Here is an 18,776-nt window from a genome sequence, read left to right as displayed (position 1 = left end):
CTGTCAACAGTCATTATACTAGGTAACACAGTCACTCTTTCTGTCAACAGTCATTATTCTAGGCAACACAGTCACTCTTTCTGTCAACAGTCATTATACTAGGCAACACAGTCACTCTTTCTGTCAACTGTCATTATACTATGCAACACACTGTTTCTGTCAACAGTCATTACACTAGGTAACACAATCACTATTTCTGTCAACAGTCATTATACTAGGTAAGACAGTCACTCTTTCTGTCTACAGTCTTTATACTAGTTAACACAGTCACTCTTTCTGTCAACAGTCATTATACTAGGCAACACAGTCACTCTATCAACAGTCATTATACTCAGTAACTCAGTCACTCTTTCTGTCAACAGTCATTATACTAGGTAACACAGTCACTCTTTCTGTCAACAGTCATTATACTAGGCAACACACTCTTTCTGTCAACTGTCATTATACTAGGCAACACAGTCTCTCTTTCCTTTAACAGACATTATACTATGCAACACACTCTTTCTGTAAACAATCATTATACTAGGCAACACAGTCACTTTTTCCTCAACAGTCATTATACTAGGTAACTCAGTCACTCTTTCTGTCAACAGTCATTATACTAGGTAACACAGTCGCTCTTTCTGTCAACAGTCATTATACTAGGCAACACAGACACTCTTTCTGTCAACAGTCATTATACTAGGCAACACCGACACTCTTTCTGTCAACAGTCATTATACTAGGTTACACAGTCACTCTTTCTGCCAACAGTCATTATACTAGGCAACACACTCTTTCTGTCAACAGTCATTATACTAGGTAACTCAGTCACTCTTTCTCTCAACAATCATTATACTATGCAACACACTCTTTCTGTCAACAGTCATTATACTAGGCAATACAGTCACTCTTTCTGTCAACAGTCATTATAGTAGGTAACTCAGTCACTCTTTCTGTCAACAGTCATTATACTAGGCAACACAGTTCCTCTTTCTGTCATCAGTCATTATACTAGGCAACACAGTCACTCTTTCTGTCAACAGTCATTATACTAGGTAACACAGTCACTCTTTCTGTCAACAGTCTTTATACTAGGCAACACACTCTTTCCGTCAACAGTCATTATACTAGGTAACACAGTCACTCTTTCTGTCAACAGTCTTTATACTAGGCAACTCACTCTTTCTGTCAACAGTCATTATACTAGGCAACACAGTCACTCTTTCTGTCAGCAGTTATTATACTAGGTAACACAGTCATTCTTTCTGTCAACAGTCATTATACTATGCAACACACTCTTTCTGTCAACAGTCATTATACTAGGCAACACAGTCACTCTTTCTGTCAACAGTCTTTATTCTAGGCAACACAGTCACGCTTTGTGTCAACAGTCATTATACTAGGCAACACAGTCACTCTTTCTGTCAACAGTCATTATACTAGGCAACACCGACACTCTTTCTGTCAACAGTCATTATACTAGGTTACACAGTCACTCTTTCTGCCAACAGTCATTATACTAGGCAACACACTCTTTCTGTCAACAGTCATTATACTAGGTAACTCAGTCACTCTTTCTCTCAACAATCATTATACTATGCAACACACTCTTTCTGTCAACAGTCATTATACTAGGCAATACAGTCACTCTTTCTGTCAACAGTCATTATAGTAGGTAACTCAGTCACTCTTTCTGTCAACAGTCATTATACTAGGCAACACAGTTCCTCTTTCTGTCATCAGTCATTATAATAGGCAACGCAGTCACTCTTTCTGTCAACAGTCATTATACTAGGCAACACAGTCACACTTTCTGTCAACAGTCTTTATACTAGGCAACACACTCTTTCCGTCAACAATCATTATACTAGGCAACACAGTCACACTTTCTGTCAACAGTCTTTATACTAGGCAACACACTCTTTCCGTCAACAGTCATTATACTAGGCAACACAGTCACTCTTTCTGTCAGCAGTTATTATACTAGGTAACACAGTCATTTTTTCTGTCAACAGTCATTATACTATGCAACACACTCTTTCTGTCAACAGTCATTATACTAGGCAACACAGTCACTCTTTCTGTCAACAGTCTTTATTCTAGGCAACACAGTCACGCTTTGTGTCAACAGTCATTATACTAGGCAACACAGTCACTCTTTCTGTCAAGTCATTATACTAGGTAACAAAGTCACTCTTTCTGTCAACAGTCTTTATACTAGGCAACACACTCTTTCTGTCAACAGTCATTATACTAGGTAACACAGTCACTCTTTCAACAGTCATTATACTATGCAACACACTCTTTCTGTCAACAGTCATTATACTAGGCAACACAGTCACTCTTTCTGTCAGCAGTTATTATACTAGGTAACACAGTCACTCTTTCTGTCAACAGTCATTATACTATGCAACACACTCTTTCTGTCAACAGTCATTATACTAGGCAACACAGTCACTCTTTCTGTCAACAGTCTTTATTCTAGGCAACACAGTCACGCTTTGTGTCAACAGTCATTATACTAGGCAACACAGTCACTCTTTCTGTCAAGTCATTACACTAGGTAACAAAGTCACTCTTTCTGTCAACAGTCATTATACTAGGCAACACAGTCACTCTTTCTGTCAGCAGTCATTATACTAGGTAACACAGTCACTCTTTTTGTCAACAGTCACTATACTAGGCAACACACTCTTTCCGTCAACAATCATTATTCTAGGCAACACAGTCACTCTTTCTGTCAGCAGTCATTATACTAGGTAACACAGTCACTCTTTCTGTCAACAGTCTTTATTCTAGGCAACACACTCTTTCTGTCAACAGTCATTATACTAGGTAACACAGTCACTCTTTCTCTCAACAGTCATTATACTATGCAACACACTCTTTCTGTCAACAGTCATTATACTAGGCAACACAGTCACTCTTTCTGTCAACAGTCTTTATTCTAGGCAACACAGTCACGCTTTGTGTCAACAGTCATTATACTAGGCAACACAGTCACTCTTTCTGTCAACAGTCATTATACTAGGCAACACAGTCACTCTTTCTGTCAACAGTCATTATACTATGCAACACAGTCACTCTTTCCGTCAACAGTCATTATACTAGGCAACAAAGTCACTCTTTCTGTCAACAGTCATTATGCTAGGTAACTCTGTCACTCTTTTTGTCAACAGTCATTATATTAGGCAACACAGTCACTCTTTCTGTCAACAGTCATTATACTAGGTAACTCTGTCAATCTTTTTGTCACCACACTTTCTATCCCTGCCAATATAGTCAATATTAAAGTTAACACTTCTCCCGACAATGCCGTCATTATTCCAGTCAAAACAGTCATTATTACGACTAAGTCATAATTACAGTTAACACAGCCATTATTATAAGTAACAGTCACTCTTCCAGTCAACACAGTCATTATTATAAGTAACAGTCACTCTTCCAGTCAACACAGTCATTATTATAAGTAACAGTCACTCTTCCAGTCAACACAGTCATTATTATAAGTAACAGTCACTCTTCCAGTCAACACAGTCATTATTATAAGTAACAGTCACTCTTCCAATCAACACAGTCATTATAATAAGTAACAGTCACTCTTCCAGTCAACACACTCATTATTATAAGTAACAGTCACTCTTCCAGTCAACACAGTCATTATAATAAGTAACAGTCACTCTTCCAGTCAACACAGTCATTATTATAAGTAACAGTCACTCTTCCAGTCAACACAGTGATTATTATAAGTAACAGTCACTCTTCCAGTCAACACAGTCATTATTATAAGTAACAGTCACTCTTCCAGTCAACACAGTCATTATAATAAGTAACAGTCACTCTTCCAGTCAACACAGTCATTATTATAAGTAACAGTCACTCCGCCAGTCAACACAGTCATTATAATAAGTAACAGTCACTCTTCCAGTCAACACAGTCATTATTATAAGTAACAATCACTCTTCCAGTCAACACAGTCATTATAATAAGTAACAGTCACTCTTCCAGTCAACACAGTCATTATTATAAGTAACAGTCACTCTTCCAGTCAACACAGTCGTTTTACAACTAACAGTCATTATTACAGTCAACACAGCCAGTATTACACTCATCGCTGCCAGTATTACAGTCAACACAGTCAGTATTACAGTCAATACAGTCAATACTACAGTTAAGGCAGGCAGTATTACAATCAACACAGTCATTATTACAATTATGAGTCATTATTACAGTCAGCACAGTCATTATTTCAACTAACAGCCATTATTACATTCAACACGATCATTATTTCAACTAACAGTCATTATTACAGTCATCACTGTCATTATTACAATTAACAGTTATTATTACAGTCAACACATTCATTATTACAACTACCAGTCATTTTTCCAGTGAACACAGTCATTATTACAACTAACAGTCATTAATCCAGTAAACACAGTCATTATTACAGTCAACACAGTCATTATTACAACTCACAGTCAGCATTACAGTCAACACAGTCATTATTACAACTAACAGTCATTAATCCAGTCAACACAGTCATTTTTACAGCTAACAGACATTATTACAGTCATCACTGTCATTATTACAATTAACTCTTATTATTACAGTCAACACAGTAATTATTACAACTTATAGTCATTATTCCGTTCAACACAGTCAATGTTACTACTAACAGTCATTTTTCCAGTCAACACAGTCAATAGTACAAGTAAGAGTCATTATTACAGTCAACACAGTCATTATTACAACTAACAGTCATTATTACAACTAACAGTCATTATTACAGTCAACACAGTCAGTATTACAATCATCACAAGAATTACCTCATATTTTTCCTATTCGTATAAAAATACTCATTGAAATATATTTACTGAGACGTCTCGTCTCCCGCCGTCAATGCAGTCCTAGGTCATGTGATGCAAAATACAAAGATCACCCTTGTGGGCTAAAAGCATTCCTGTATGTCATTGACGCTGGAGGTCTACCATGCCTGATGTTCCTCAAGGGCGGCCGCTCAACACAGGTCCACCTGGCAACCAGTCAGAGACCTTGAAGAAGCAACACAGGGCTGGGTAACCCTAAAGGTTCAAGCCGCATAGTTAACAATGGTGTAAGCCTCATAATACACCAGAAGTTAGATACATCAGTGGGCGATAAAATAGTCACTATCACAGAGAGCTTTTAATGGATCTGCTGATCAAAACACCAGAGATCTGGGGATAGACCAGGTCTGCTGATCAAAACACCAGAGGTCTGGAGATAGACCAGGTCTGCTGATCAAAACACCAGAGGTCTGGAGATAGACCAGGTCTGCTGATCAAAACACCAGAGGTCTGGAGATAGACCAGGTCTGCTGATCAAAACACCAGAGGTCTGGAGATAGACCAGGTCTGCTGATCAACACACCAGAGGTCTGGGGATAGACCAGTTCTGCTGATCAAAACACCAGAGGCCTGGGGATAGACCAGGTCTGCTGATCAAAACACCAGAGGTCTGGGGATAGACCAGGTCTGCTGATCAACACACCAGAGGTCTGGGGATAGACCAGGTCTGCTGATCAAAACACCAGAGGTCTGAGGATAGACCAGGTCTGCTGATCAAAACACCAGAGGTCTGGAGATAGACCAGGTCTGCTGATCAAAACACCAGAGGTCTGGAGATAGACCAGGTCTGCTGATCAAAACACCAGAGGTCTGGAGATAGACCAGGTCTGCTGATCAACACACCAGAGGTCTGGGGATAGACCAGTTCTGCTGATCAAAACACCAGAGGCCTGGGGATAGACCAGGTCTGCTGATCAAAACACCAGAGGTCTGGGGATAGACCAGGTCTGCTGATCAACACACCAGAGGTCTGGGGATAGACCAGGTCTGCTGATCAAAACACCAGAGGTCTGAGGATAGACCAGGTCTGCTGATCAAAACACCAGAGGTCTGGGGATAGACCAGGTCTGCTGATCAAAACACCAGAGGTCTGGAGATAGACCAGGTCTGCTGATCAAAACACCAGAGGTCTGGAGATAGACCAGGTCTGCTGATCAAAACACCAGAGGCCTGGGGATAGACCAGGTCTGCTGATCAAAACACCAGAGGTCTGAGGATAGACCAGGTCTGCTGATCAAAACACCAGAGGTCTGAGGATAGACCAGTTCTGCTGATCAAAACACCAGAGGCCTGGGGATAGACCAGGTCTGCTGATCAAAACACCAGAGGTCTGGGGATAGACCAGGTCTGCTGATCAAAACACCAGAGGTCTGGGGATAGACCAGGTCTGCTGATCAAAACACCAGAGGTCTGAGGATAGACCAGGTCTGCTGATCAAAACACCAGAGGCCTGGGGATAGACCAGGTCTGCTGATCAAAACACCAGAGGCCTGGGGATAGACCAGGTCTGCTGATCAAAACACCAGAGGTCTGGGGATAGACCAGGTCTGCTGATCAAAACACCAGAGGCCTGGGGATAGACCAGGTCTGCTGATCAAAACACCAGAGGTCTGGGGATAGACCAGGTCTGCTGATCAAAACACCAGAGGCCTGGGGATAGACCAGGTCTGCTGATCAAAACACCAGAGGCCTGGGGATAGACCAGGTCTGCTGATCAAAACACCAGAGGCGTGGGGATAAACCAGGTCTGCTGAGATGAAAAGGAAATGTTATTGGAACAAGATCCTTTAAGGAAACATGAATGTAAACTGTATTTTGAATATAAATTGAACGTGAAAAATATTTCGCGGGACAAATGAAAAGACGAACATTTCTATAAGAGTGCAGAATATTTAACAGGTTTCCGCTTCACTTTCAGATGGTATCACAGGAGTACCTTCCTGGAGGTTGTCTCTACCAGTCTACTGCGCAATACATTTTACATTTGCTCTGAGATACAGCAAAGTAGTTCCGAATTAGGATATACTACATTAACATATAAAAACGTTTGTTTACGTGCGAATAAACAAACTAAAAGAATTAAAGAAAATGGCCTACATGCAACTTTCAACAAGGAGGAAGAGAAAAAATAGAAATGTTTCAGATCTGAATGTTTATTACTGATGTGATAAACACTTTAAAGTACGTTAATTTAAAGTGCACTAATTTAAGGCACCTTAATTTAAAGTTCACTAATTTACAGATCTATGAGGCACAAGAGAATATGATAACATGATCAGATGGTTAGTCCCATGACGTGACAACCACTAACTAACACTACCATTTTCAGGGTATTTATATGACATGATAACAAATGACTAACACCCTTACAGGGACAGGATGATACCAAATATTTCCCCATATAGATACCGATCTGGAGTTTATCTGGAGAGAGTTCCGGGGGTCAACGCCCCCGCGGCCCGGTCTGTGACCAGGCCTCCTCAGGTCAGTGTCCCAGGATGCGACCCACACCAGTCGACTAACACCCAGGTACCCATTTTACTGATGGAGAACATAGACAACAGGTGGAAAGAAACACGTCCAATGTTTCTACTCTGGCTGGGAATCGAACCCAGGCCCTCACCGTGTGAAGCGAGAGCGTTAACCACCAGGCCACCAAATATACTTTTCATATATTTTATACTTTTTAATTATGATGACTATATTCATTATATAAGGGAATGGATATTAAATAGCAGAAGAAAGTTAAATATTAAATTACTTAATTTTTCTGAGAAATCATTATCATTACTCATTACTAATTACAGTCACCTCCGTGAGACTGACAAATTTTCAAGAAAGAAAGCATTAAATTTCTAAATTTACGTCCATATTTAGTAAATTGATGAAAATACAGTCAGAAATCATCATTTACTATAACAAAAGTTTCAATAATATCTATAAACATTAAACCTGAAACTCTGTAATTTAAATTAAAAAAAAGAATTGAAAACTGGGAAAACATACTTTATTATATTAATTGGTAATTCAAAATATATAATAATAGTGCAGAACTTGAGAAATCTCTTTTTATAATTAAACTGATTTAACTGACACATCTCATTTATATAATTAAAAGTTTTTATAAACTTTCTTAAAAACAATGAAAAATAGGAAAAACATACATTTTCATAAACCTGAAATTAAAATAAATAATGTATATATATATATATATATATATATATATATATATATATATATATATATATATATATATATATATATATATATATATATATATATATATACGCCGAATATGTAAAACTGGTCAATTAGCAAGAACTCATTTAAAATTAAGTCTTTTCTAAAATTTTCTCTTATACGTTTCAAGATATATTTTTGTCATTAATGTTGATGTCAAAAGTTTACAAAATGAACTTAGAAAACTTGCCTAACCTTATTATAACAAGCGCAATTTATTTTAGCCTGACCCAAAATTCTGTTCACCTATATGTTTCACTGTAAACACTAGATCTACACACCCTCTACCCTTCCTGAAGCCTCCTTGTTCTTCTGGTATCCTACTCTCCGTCTCAGTTTTAATTCTTTCAATAATAACTCTACCATACATTTTACAAGGTATACTCAACAAACTTATTCCCTAATAATTTTTCCTCTCTCTTTTGTCCCCTTTGCCATTATACAAAAGAACTATTCATGCTCTCTGCTAATCTCTAGGTATTTAAGAATCTTCTATACTTTTATTAAATAAAAACACTAACCACTCCAAAACTATATCCTCACCTTCTTTAAACATTTCTTTCTTTATCCTATCAATCCCAGCTGCTTTACCCCCTTTCATTCTACCCACTGCCCCACGCTCTTCCCCCACACTCAAAACTTGTTCTTCCTCACTCCTTCAAGATGTTTTTCCTCTTTGCCCAATGCCCGAAATCACAGCTTCCCTATCTTCGTCAACATTTCACAATTCCTCAAAATATTCCCTTTTTCTTTCCTATGTCTTTAACTCTCCATTTAATAACTCTCCTCTCCTATTTTTAATTATCTGATCCCTAGGCTTCCTCAACTTGTTTATCTCTCCAAAACTTTTTCTTATACTCAAAAAAAATTTTTTATAACATCTCACCCACTCTTTCATTTGCTCTCTTTTTACATTGCTTCACCACTCTCTTAACCTCTATTTTTCTCTCCATATACTTACCCCCTCCTTGCATCACTTTTCCTTTGTAAAAACTCTTATAAGATAATTAGTTATCCTTTACTACTCTCTTTTTATCGTCATTCCACCAATCGCTCTTCTTCCCTCCCGCACCTACTTTCCTGTAATCACAAACATCTGCTAAACACTCTAACACTACATTCTTAACCCTACCCAATACATCTTCGACCCCATTGCCTATACTCTCAGTAGCCTAACTTTACTCGAACAGTTGTTTATATCTTACCCTAAATGCCTCTTCCTTTAGTATATAAACAGTAAACAGGTGATTTCAGAATATGCAAAACAACCACTGTGAAAGAATAGAGGAATTCCAAGCGCTTTCGTGACTACTCACATTATCAAGGAACTAAAGTCACGAAAGCGCTTGGAATTCCTCTTTTCTTTCACAGTGGTTGTTTTGCATATATATATATATATATATACATATATATATATATATATATATGTATAAATATATATATATATATATATGTATATATATATATATATATACATATATATATATATATATATTTATACATATATATATATATATATATATATATATTTATATATATATATATATATATATATATATTTATATATATATATATATATATATATATATATATACATATATGTATATATATATATATATATATATATATATATATATATATATGTCGTGCCGAATATGTAAAACTGCTCAATTAACAAGAACTCATTTAAAATTAAGTCCTTTCTGAAATTTTCTCTTATACGTTTAAAGATATATTTTTTCATTAATGTTAATGTAAAAATTTTTAATTTTGCACCAAAAGAATCTTAGAAAACTTACCTAACCTTGTTTTAAAAAGTGTAATTTATTTTAGCCTAACCCAACTAAATGTATTTTAGATTTGTTTACAGAATTTAATACCAAACAAACACAGTGAAATATATTTTTTTCATTAGGTTCCGAATGATTTTTGCGAAATTATTGCATACACAAATTTTCGCTTGTCTTATATGGTCTCCAAGAGGCAGTAGTAGAGTGGACAGTAAGAGCATTACAAGTGTGTGTCAGGATAATGTACTCACCCATGGCTCACAGCAGCAATCAGAGTCAACACACACACAAGCAGGGAGTTACTAGCCAACATTGCAACAGGAAGAGTCGTCCTTTCTGGCTGGACGCCGGTGAGAGAGTGGTTGTTGCCGGCTGCTTCTAGTCTCTCACCTCCTCCCTCCGTCCACCGTACCCAGTCCATTCACCCTCCTCCCACCCCTTTCTCACCATCCCCAATCCAAGGGTAATAACCACCACCTAGGTGAGAAGAACCTCCTGGGTAAGATGGATTTCCTAGGTGAGACGAAACTCCTAGATGAGAGGGACCTCCTAGGTGAGAGGGAACTCCTACGTGGGAGGGAACTCCTACGTGAGAGGGACCTCCTAGGTAAGACGAACCTCCAAGGTGAGAGAGAACTCCTAGGTGAGAGGAATCTCCTTGGTGAGAGGAATCTCCTAGGAGAGAGGGACCTACTAGGTGAGAGGGACTTCCTAGGTGAGAAGGACCTCCTAGGTTAGAGGGAACAACTAGGATAGAGGGACCTCCTAGGTAAGAGGGACCTCCTAGGTGAGAGGGACCTCCTAGGTAAGAGGGACCTCCTAGGTGAGAGGAACCTCATAGGTAAGAGGGACCTCCTAGGTAAGAGGGACCTCCTAGGTGAGAGGGACCTCCTAGGTAAGAGGGACCTCCTAGGTGAGAAGGAGCTCCTAGGTGTGTAGTACTTCCTAAATAAGAGGAAGCTCGTTGGTAGGATGAACTTTGAAATTTCGCAGGTGAGTGGGTTCTCCTAGGCGAGTGGGTTCTCCTGGGTGAGTGGGTTCTCCTGGGTGAGTGGGTTCTCCTGTGTGAGTGGGTTCTCCTGGGTGAGTGGGTTCTCCTGGGTGAGTGGGTTCTCCTGGGTGAGTGGGTTCTCCTGGGTGAGTGGGTTCTCCTGGGTGAGTGGGTTCTCCTGGGTGAGTGGGTTCTCCTGGGTGAGTGGGTTCTCCTAGGTGAGATGAATCTAGATGGAAGGGACATGCTAGGTGGGAGGAACATACTAGGAGGGAGGGACATATTATATATGAGGAATATAACAGGTGGGAGGAACATGTTAGGTAGGAGGAACATAGGTGAGTGGAAAATACATGGTGGGAGGAACATACGTTGTGGGAGGAACACACGTGGTGGGAGGAACATACGAGCATTTGCGAACATACGTGGTGGGAGGAACATACGAGCATTAGCGAACATACGTGGTGGGAGGAACATACGAGCTGGGTGGAACATTCGTACTGGGAGGAATATACTAGGTGGGAGAAGAACATGCTAGGAGGGAGGGACATATTATATATGAGGAATATAACAGGTGGGAGGAACATACGTAATGGGAGGAACATGCTAGGTAGGAGGAACATAGGTGAGTGGAAAATACATGGTGGGAGGAACATACGTTGTGGGAGGAACACACATGGTGGGAGGAACATACGGGCATTAGCGAACATGCGTGGTGGGAGGAACATACTAGCATTAGCGAACATACGTGGTGGGAGGAACATACGAGCTGGGTGGAACATTCGTACTGGGAGGAATATACTAGGTGGGAGGAACATAAGAGGGTAGAGGAGCATAGTAAGTGGGAGGAACATACGAGTGAGAAGGAACATACAAAGTGGGAGAAACATACGAAGTGGGAGGAACATACGTGGTGGGAGGAACATAATAGGTGAAAGGAACATGTGAGGCGGGAGGAACATACGAAGTGGGAAGAACAAAGGAGGTGGGAGGAACATACGTGGTGGGAGGAACATACGTGGTGGGAGGAACATACGTGGTGGGAGGAACATACGTGGTGGGAGGAACATACGAGGTGGGAGGAACATACGAGGTGGGAGGAACATACGAGGTGGGAGGAACATACGTGGTGGGAGGAACATACGAGGTGGGAGGAACATACGAGGTGGGAGAGTCATATGTAATCTGAGAAACATACATAGCGGCAGGAACATACGTGATGGGAGGAACATACAAGGTGGGAGGAACATTCGTGGTGGGAGGAACATACGAGGGAAGACGAACTTAGTAGGTGGGAGGAACAAACTAGGTGGGAGAAACATACGCGGTGGGGGGAACATAAGAGAGGAGCAACATACTAGGTGGAGGGAACGTACTAGGTGGGAGTAACATACGTGGTGGGAGGAACATACGAGGTGGCAGGAAGATACCAGATGGGAGGAATATACGTGGTGTGAGGAACATACTAGATGGGAGGAATATCGTGGAGGGAGGAACATACATGGTGGGAGGAACATACGAGGTAGGAAGAGTGGGAGAAACATTCAAAGTTTGAGGAACATACGTGGTTGGAGGAACATACTAGGTGGGAGGACCTTATGAGGTGGGAGGAACATACGAAGTGAGAGAAACATAAAAAGAGAGAGAAACATACATGGTTTGAGGAACATACGAGAAGGTTGGATCATACGTGGTGGGAGGAACTTGCGAGCGGGAGAAACACACGTGGAGGGAGGAACATACGTGGTGACAGATGGACGCGAGGGATATCAAAGAGTGATCTGTGTCTTGTATTGTGGTTGTGAGTTCTGTTGCAGCTATCAAGGAGGAGTTTAAGAAGAGGGTTAATATTATAGTTCAGTGTCCTAGGTATGTAGTAGGCACAATGAAAAGTGTGTGTTTTGTATATTGAGTAAGTTAAGACTCTTGAATAGTGGCGGAGTATGCTGTCTCGAGTTGGAATTTGTTATCAATTGGACTCTTTTTTTTTGGGGGGGGGGGGTTATTAACGGTCTGGGGTGATTTACTGTAGTTGAGCCCCAAGCACAGACTCCATATTTAAGATAGGGGTAAATGAGTGAGTTTTACAGAGTAAGGAGAGCTGATTGCAGTACATATTACAGTACCTTGGATAGAATGCCTACTGTCTTAGAGAGTTTCTTAGAAATTTGCTATATATGTGTCTGGAATTTGAGACTCTCTGAGTCTAGAAATGGGTAATCCATTTATCATTATGTTAAGCCGTACATTTGAAGCTCTTTTTCCAAATTGCGTGAAGTAGGTTTTGTCTATATTGAGAGTAAGCTTGTTGTTTGTCAACAAAGTAGACGTTTTCTGTAATTCAGCATTTACAGTGTTAGTTAGTATGAGTGGATTTGGGCGAGAGAAGACGTAAGTAGTGTCATCTGCAAATAATATGGGTTTGAGGAGTTTAGATTCGTTTGGTAGATCATTGATATAAATGAGAAAGAGAAGTGGGCCAAGGACACTACCAACAGTGACTGGTTGTATGGTAGAGTTAGCTCCATTTGTGCATACATACTAGTTTCTGTTGCTAAAGAAGTTGAGAGATTGCCCTCTTATTCCATAATGAGTAAACGTTAGGTGAAATGAGTCATGATCAACTGTATCAAAAGCTTTTCGTAGATTGATGAAGATTCCCAGGAGGAATTCTTTAATTTCGAGTGCCGTATATATTAGTTCTAGCATGCATTTTATAGCATCGCTCGTGCTTTTTATGGCCTGAATGCAAACTGACTGGGGATGAATATGTTGAAGGAGACAAGGCAGGAATAGGTTAGTTTATGAAATAATTTTTAAAAAACTTTAGAAAGAAGGGGTAAGTTAGATATAGGCCTGTAGTTGTTCAGGTCAGTTGGATCACTTCCGTTCTGGATCGGGGTGACCCTATTTTGAGAACTGATGGGAAGGTGGAGGATTCAATGGATTTGTTAAAGATAATTCCAATAGTTGGTGACAGTAAATGATTAGCTTTTTTATGCATTAAAGGTGGTAAGTTATTTAGGTTTCCTGCCTTGTTCTTAAGTGTTTTGATGATGAGGGAGATTTCAGTTGGGTTAGTTTGTGTTAAAAATAGAGCATTTGAGTAGTTGTCAGTGAGGTCGTTTGTTGGTTGAGTGTTTGAGTTTGGGATTCTGTACACTAGAATTTTTCCTACAGTCGAGAAAAACACATTAAATTTGTTGGCAGTATCAGTTGGTTGGAGATGTTCATCTGGTTTCGTTAGGTTGGTTATTCTGTTTTTGGATACCTTTTTAGTTCCTAGTATTTCAGATAAGGTTTTCCAGGTCTTTTTCATATCACCTTTTGAGCAATGTATTCGGTTTTCATAACATAGTTGTTTTGACCTCCTTATCAGGCTGGTTAGTATGACGTGTAACGTTTAGTCTGGTCCCTCGGTATTAGCCCCAGTCTATACTGCTTTTCATATAGTTGTTTTCTATTAATGGATTTGAGGATACTGTTTGTAAGCCAGGGACTGTTAAGTCTCTTAGCGGTGATCTGCTTAGTTTTTTAGGGCAATACATGTTACAGAGGTATTGAGTCTTTTTTAAAAGTTATTAACACATGACTCACGAAATCGTAATGACACGATTGCAAACAAACCATATCCCCTGGCCGGGATTGAACCCGCGGTCAGAGAGTCTCAAAACTCCAGCCCGTCGCGTTAGCCACTAGACCAGCTAGCCACAATAAGATTCGTCCAACTAGGTATATTTCTACACCATAGGAAGGTTAGCACAGGCACCACTGTGACCACAAATGCAAGTTTTTACAGACGAATCTCCAGCTAGCGTGGCCGTGACGAACTCTAATTCAAGTCCCTTCTCTAATTCAAGTCCCTACTAGTTCAAGTCCCTTGAAGGGACTTGAACTAGAGTTCGTCACGGCCCCGCTAGCTGGAGATTCGTCTGTAAAAACTTGCATTTGTGGTCACAGTGGTGCCTGTGCTAACCTTCCTATGGTGTAAAAATATACCTAGTTGGACGAATCTTATTGTGGCTAGCTTTTCTAGTGGCTAACGCGACGGGCTGGAGTTTTGAGACTCTCTGACCGCGGGTTCAATCCCGGCCGGGGTATGGTTTATTAACACATCCATCAATATCTGGGTAGATCGCTAGCTCGTTTTGCCAGTCGATGTTATTCATTGCTGTAATAAAGCCATTAACAGATGACTCATTTTGTAGTCGGAAGGTGATTTTAGTTGTCTTTGAGGCAATTTACCTAAGTTGTTTATGAGAAAGATAGGGTAGTGGTCAGTTGTGTTAGCTCTGATTATGCCTGATTTTAATGGTGATATTGTGTTTGTCCAGATGTGGTCTAGTAAAGAGACACTATTATCCAAAATTCTTGCAGGTTTTGTTACTCTTGGCAGAAGTAATGAGCTGCTCATTGTATTTGTGAATTCACTTGCTTGTGGGTCATGGTCACGTAGGAGGTTTATATTGAAGTTGCCTGCGAGATTCAGATGGTGTTTCTTCATATGTGCATGAGATATCAGGCTTCTTAATTTTACTCTAAATAAATAAATATAGGACTGAGGTACTCTGTAGATAGTTCCAACTGTCAGGGGTTGTTTAAGATCTTTGGATATAAATTTATCTATAATTTTTTCTCCATATGCATCCATTGTGCAAATATTACTTATACATTCAACTTCAACAGACTAATATATAACTGTTCCACCTCTTTGTTGGTCTGGCGTACAGTTGTGTATGGCTGTGTAGCCAGGGATGGCATAGATATCTGTACCACCAGGCTTTAGCCAGGTTTCAGTGAGAATAATGATAGACATACTGGCATTTAGGGAATTGAGTAATGCTAGGAGGTCATCGTAGAGTTTGCTTAACGATCTGACACTGTAATTACAAACGGTAATGCTGTTATTTGCTTTGAGTAGTGTGCTCGCTTTGTCTGCTGTATAATAAGAGCAGGTGCTGCTAGGGTCATGCAAGTCATTTACTAAGAGGTTGATATCAGGATCAATGTTTGTAATCATAAGATTAAAGTTTGATTCTAGATGCTTAACTTAAGAATAATGTAGGATGCTTCAAACTTAGAAATAAAGTAATATTATGAATTCCTAATTGACATATGAGGTTCAGTGTTCGGGTGGTTGACTTGAGTACTGTGACAAGTATTATGTTATTATTGTGCAGCAGATTGGCATATTTGAATTTATAGTAGGCAGTTCGATGTACTTGATGGCAAAGATCTATAGTAATTGGTTTTACAAAAATAAAATAGACTAAAAGTACATATATATGGGAATAAATCAATTTTAAGCAAATTATGGTAGATTAAAAAAAGGAATCAAAAGGGAGCTGGCTAAAAATTGTTATGGTACAATTATGAGGCTGTAATATTACACTATGACAAGTATTAGATTATAATCATACAACAATAATTAACTGTACAAAATACAGTTTATTAACATATATGTGGTGCCGAATATGTAAAACTGGTCAATTAGCAAGAACTCATTTAAAATTAAGTGCTTTCTAAAATTTTCTCTTATACGTTTAAAGATATATTTTTTTCAATAACGTTGATGTAAAAATTTATAATTTTGCATCAAAAGGAACTTAGAAAACTTACCTAACCTTATCATAACAAGAACAATTTATTTTAGCCTAACCCAACTAAATACATTATAGATTTGTTTACAATAATTTAATACTAAACAAACACAGTCAATATTTTTTTCGTTACGTTCAGAATGATTTTGGCGAAATTATTGCATACACAAATTTTCACTTGTCCTATATGGCAAGATGAGCGTTGCTATTTAAGCCAAGATGGCAAGTTCTGCCTATTCGGCACGACATATTTATATATATGTCGTGCCGAATATGTAAAACTGGTCAATTAGCAAGAACTCATTTAAAATTAAGTCCTTCCTAAAATTTTCTCTTATACGTTTAAAGATATATTTTTTTCATTAATGTTAACGTAAAAAATTTTAATTTTGCACCAAAAGAATCTTAGAAAACTAACCTAACCTTATTATAACAAGAGCAATTTATTTTAGCCTAACCCAACTAAATATATTTTAGTTTTGTTTACAGTAATTTAATACTAAAGAAACACAGTGAAATATATTTTTTTCGTTAGGTTCAGAATGATTTTGGCGAAATTATTGCATACACAAATTTTCACTTGTCCTATATGGCAAGATGAGCGTTGCTATTTAAGCCAAGATTGCAAAATCTGCCTATTCGGCACGTTATATATATATATATATATATATATATATATATATATATATATATATATATATATATATATATATATATATATATATATATATACATACATTTATATATACATATATATATATATATATATATATATATATATATATATATATATATATATATATATATATATATATATATATATATATATATATATATATATATCATGTATGGGTTCGAACACGTGGATAGGGTAAAGTAATACTCACATAGGCTGGAAGTACGTATAATTATAATGGTAAGTATGGAAGAGCCAAACAGCCGTGACCTGCCTCCTTGCTCACTCTCGTATAACTGACCGCCCACAGTACCCATATGTGAGGGGGTCTTTGAAATACTGCTGTGGTCAGCAACAATATGAATACAGACAGTGACTCAGGCAGAGACGGTTGGTAGTGAGTCATCTACTGGTACACTGGTTACTGGTAACTGGTTACTACTACTGAGAGCTCGGCGATGCTAACGTATGTCGTCCCGACATACAACTAATACAAACTAGAGATGGCAGGTGTACGGCTTGGGCTGATTCTATACAATGTCAAAGTACACAACAATTGAACATTATAACATACATAAGTAGAACATTGGAATGGAAGCTTACGTAACTGAAACTGTAATGCAATACAAGGTATAATATAGCACAACTCATCGAATGATAGTCATTGAATGAAACTCAATGAATGAAACTCATCGAATGAAACTCAACGTTAAGATTACACAATAGAAGTGATAAAAAAAAATTTGATCGATCGATCTGTATTCATGTGATCTACGGATTCTGAGGAAGAATATATACAAAGAAAGAAGTGTTTAACAGAAAGGCAGATTCGGTGCACTCAAATCTAGACTGTTAACTCTCAGAATTCGGAGAGAATGTGAACACAAAAAAAAATTCTTGAATACTGATAAGTTGATACTGTAATTATTCATCTATACAGGTTATTTACATTTAACCCCAACTCTGCTAGGGTAAGATTGACATATGCAGAATGAGTGTCATCTCTGGGAGGATCAAACTCTGTTGCATTGGCTAACTCATGCTGTATTTGAGGCAAATCTGAATTGGAAGTTACAAATGATACTTGAGGATTTCTCAATACCCGTCGTGTACGTAGGGAATAACGACATTCAGGTTGATCGTCTGACTGAGTATCAGAGGAAGAGAGTACAGGATCAGGAAGATTGTCAGAGTCTGTCACATTAGTCTGGGTTGGAACATCATTATCATCACATACTAACTTCATATGATCTAAATGCGATTCTTTATACTGACCAGTACTAATCTCTCTAACCTTATACTTATTACCAGTGATATGTTCAACTACTCGATAAGGACCAACAAACTTTTGATCAAGCTTTGGCATTGCAGACGTTTTGTTAAAGTTAATCAGCATAACTCTCGAACCTACTTTGATTTTGGATGGCTTTGCTCGAGTGTTTGCGACTCTTGTAAATTCTGCTGTTGATTTATGAAGTGTTTCACGGATTCTTCTAAAAACACTTTGAGCTAAGCTGGTACGAGTTGCTATGAAATCATCAGGGTTGTAATTTGGTTTCGGATTAGAATATAACAACTCATAAGGCAAACGTTTATCTACACCGTACA

The 18,776-nt window shown here is 38.5% G+C and overlaps 1 protein-coding gene across 1 annotated transcript in view; it reads right to left on the bottom strand.

Moving 5' to 3' along the window:
* Nucleotides 1–10,321, bottom strand: part of LOC128685349 (pregnancy zone protein-like) — a 503,287-nt gene extending 492,966 nt beyond the window's left edge. Inside the window, exon 1 of the mRNA XM_070082129.1 lies at nucleotides 10,153–10,321. Within this exon, the coding sequence (XP_069938230.1) occupies nucleotides 10,153–10,214 (62 nt within the window). The 5' untranslated portion in view covers nucleotides 10,215–10,321. The remainder of the gene's footprint in view (nucleotides 1–10,152) is intronic.
* Nucleotides 10,322–18,776: the final 8,455 nt, after the last annotated feature.

This window comes from Cherax quadricarinatus, chromosome 1 (assembly GCF_038502225.1).
Source record: "Cherax quadricarinatus isolate ZL_2023a chromosome 1, ASM3850222v1, whole genome shotgun sequence".
Taxonomy (NCBI): Eukaryota; Metazoa; Arthropoda; class Malacostraca; order Decapoda; family Parastacidae; genus Cherax; species Cherax quadricarinatus.
Note: the sequence above shows the minus strand (reverse complement) of the source record. Positions and strands in the feature narration are given on the sequence as shown.